The sequence below is a fragment of the Octopus bimaculoides genome, chromosome 12, assembly GCF_001194135.2.
Source record: "Octopus bimaculoides isolate UCB-OBI-ISO-001 chromosome 12, ASM119413v2, whole genome shotgun sequence".
Taxonomy (NCBI): Eukaryota; Metazoa; Mollusca; class Cephalopoda; order Octopoda; family Octopodidae; genus Octopus; species Octopus bimaculoides.
The window spans coordinates 60,977,760-60,980,259 of NC_068992.1; the positions used below are offsets into that span (position 1 = coordinate 60,977,760).

General features: G+C 32.9%; 1 protein-coding gene across 1 annotated transcript in view; it reads left to right on the forward strand.

Moving 5' to 3' along the window:
• The window catches only part of LOC106873222 (putative uncharacterized protein DDB_G0282133), a 6,997-nt gene extending 5,837 nt beyond the window's left edge, over window positions 1–1,160 (forward strand). The window contains exon 2 of the mRNA XM_014920478.1: window positions 1,081–1,160. Coding sequence (XP_014775964.1) covers window positions 1,081–1,160 — 80 coding nt within the window. The remainder of the gene's footprint in view (window positions 1–1,080) is intronic.
• Window positions 1,161–2,500: the final 1,340 nt, after the last annotated feature.

Consider the following 2,500-nt stretch of genomic DNA (forward strand, 5'->3'; position numbering starts at 1 on the left):
AGCTCAAATTTACAGGAAACAAAAGACGAAGACAGACAAGTGAAGGAACAACAAGCAAGTGTATTAGTTTGACGCTCGTGAAGAATGGAAAAGTCTTTGACGTTTCGAACTTACGCTCTTCTACAGAAAGGGTTGAGAAGGAAAAAATGGAGAGAACGAAAAAAAAACCGGAGAGAGAAAACAAGTGTAGAGATTAACAGTTCAGCATCATCATTATGACGATGATGATGATGATGATGATGTTGATATATATATGTATATATCTGTCAAAGGGCGTGACAGAGAAAGAAAGACAGAGTCAGTGAGAGGCGCAAAATAATAACAAAAATAACAATAACAATAATAATATATATAATTAATAACATTATAACAGACTCATGCGTTTAAAACAACGTTATATTATTTACATAAAATACATTATTACATATACCTAACGTTTTATATTATTTTATATTATGAACAATACAAAAAGAAATGAACCGGAAGTCACTCGAGGCTTTAAGTTACGTTTATTTTCTCAGCTGTTATTTAAGACGTTTTTTCTTGATGTTTTCTGTTTTATATAATGATTAAAAAAAATCAAAAGACAATCATTTATCGTTTAATTTTTACTTGTTTCGATCATTAGACTGCGACCCTGATGGGACGCTGCCTTGAAGGGTTTAGCCGAGTAAATCGTCCCCAGTCCTTTTTTTTTCTAAGTCCTTTTTGTTTTTCTAAGCCTGCTACTTATTCTATCGGTCTCTTCTTTCCGAACCGCTAGGTTACGGAGATGTAAACACACCAACACTGGTTGTGAAACAGTGATGGGGAACAAACATAAGGACACTGACACTCACTCACGCACATGTACCCCATCCATATACATGTGTGTATGAGTGTGCATATATGTATGTATGCATGTATGTATGAATGCATGTATGTGTGTATATATATAGGGTTATCTAAAAAGAATAAACCGATTTCATTACGCAATATTTTAATAAGGAAAAGCAATAGAAAACTCCAACTAAGTCTCAAGTATTTATTCACAAACAACATACTGTTATAAGCGTTTGAATTCTTGTAAATTTTCTACAGGAAACCTTGTAAAACGTCTTGTAATTATTCATGTAACCTGTTACCAATTACTAACATTTACGGCCCCGCAGGGGAGCTGACTTAACAGATAAAGCCTGAAGCTATCTTTCATATATTTCTATATCAGTTGAGATTTTAAGATTGAATCTCATACTTCACTAAATCTGGCAATGGTGTTCTAATAAGTATGCGTATGCGTGTGTATCTATGTATAGATGGATATGTGTATGGATGGATAGATGAATGGATGGATGGATGGATGGATGGATGGACGAACGAACAGATGGATGGATAGATGTGCGTGTGTCTACGTATGTATGTGAAAACCAAATGTTTAAGCACATTTGAAATATAAATATGTATTCACATTATATACTTCTGTACGCACTTATATAGAATACATTTTTGCTTTTCTTGGGCCCAAGGACTCATAAGACCTGTTACCTGGTTTCCATGGCTTATAAGTGACTGGGATCACAACATTGGTCTTGAGCGGGACGCCAGTCTGTTTGTTGCAGAGCTCAATGCCACCAATTTTGAAGGGAGGAAGCAAGTCGATTACATCGACTCCAGTACTTGACTGGTATTTTCTTTTATCGACTCAGAAGGGACTTGAACAAAGAAATGCCACTAAGCATTTTTCCGACGCCATCTTGCCACCTAATGCTGATATTACGATGTTATATATAGTCATAAGTTCTTCTGGAATGTGTGCAGCCAGCCTTTCCACAGCTTTGCGCTTCAAATTTGTTTCAGTCTTCCTTACAATATAGTGCGTACGTACCGCCATTGCTTGTTCGCAGTTCAGAAGCTCTACGATCACATGTTTTCCTTTGATCACACATCCAATAAGTTTTATCTCTTTCTCTCCTATATTTTGTGTAAATAAATCGTTTATGAACAAGTTTTTGTGAGGTTACGAATACGGACATGGCTGAGGGATGAAACGAATTATATATTTACAAATGAAAATGAAACAATTAAACGTCACGAATTCATACCACGCCCCAGTACTTTTTATTTATTAATCTTTCTTTCTAACCTTTATTGTCTCGTTCCATTAGTAAATATAGAATTTATAATAATTATAATAACAGATTAAGATGGATTCCTCTGCTTCGCAATTCTTTCATAATGTGTAACTTATCACCCAATTGCTTCTTAATTATACATATATATGTATATATATATATATATATATATACATACATACATATATGTATGATATGCATATATATATGATATTTACATAAACCTATATATATATATATATATACATACATATATATATATGATATTTACATATATATATATACATACATATATATATATGATATTTACATATATATATATACATATATAGATGATATTTACATAAACATATATACATACATACACACTCACACATACTCAATACATA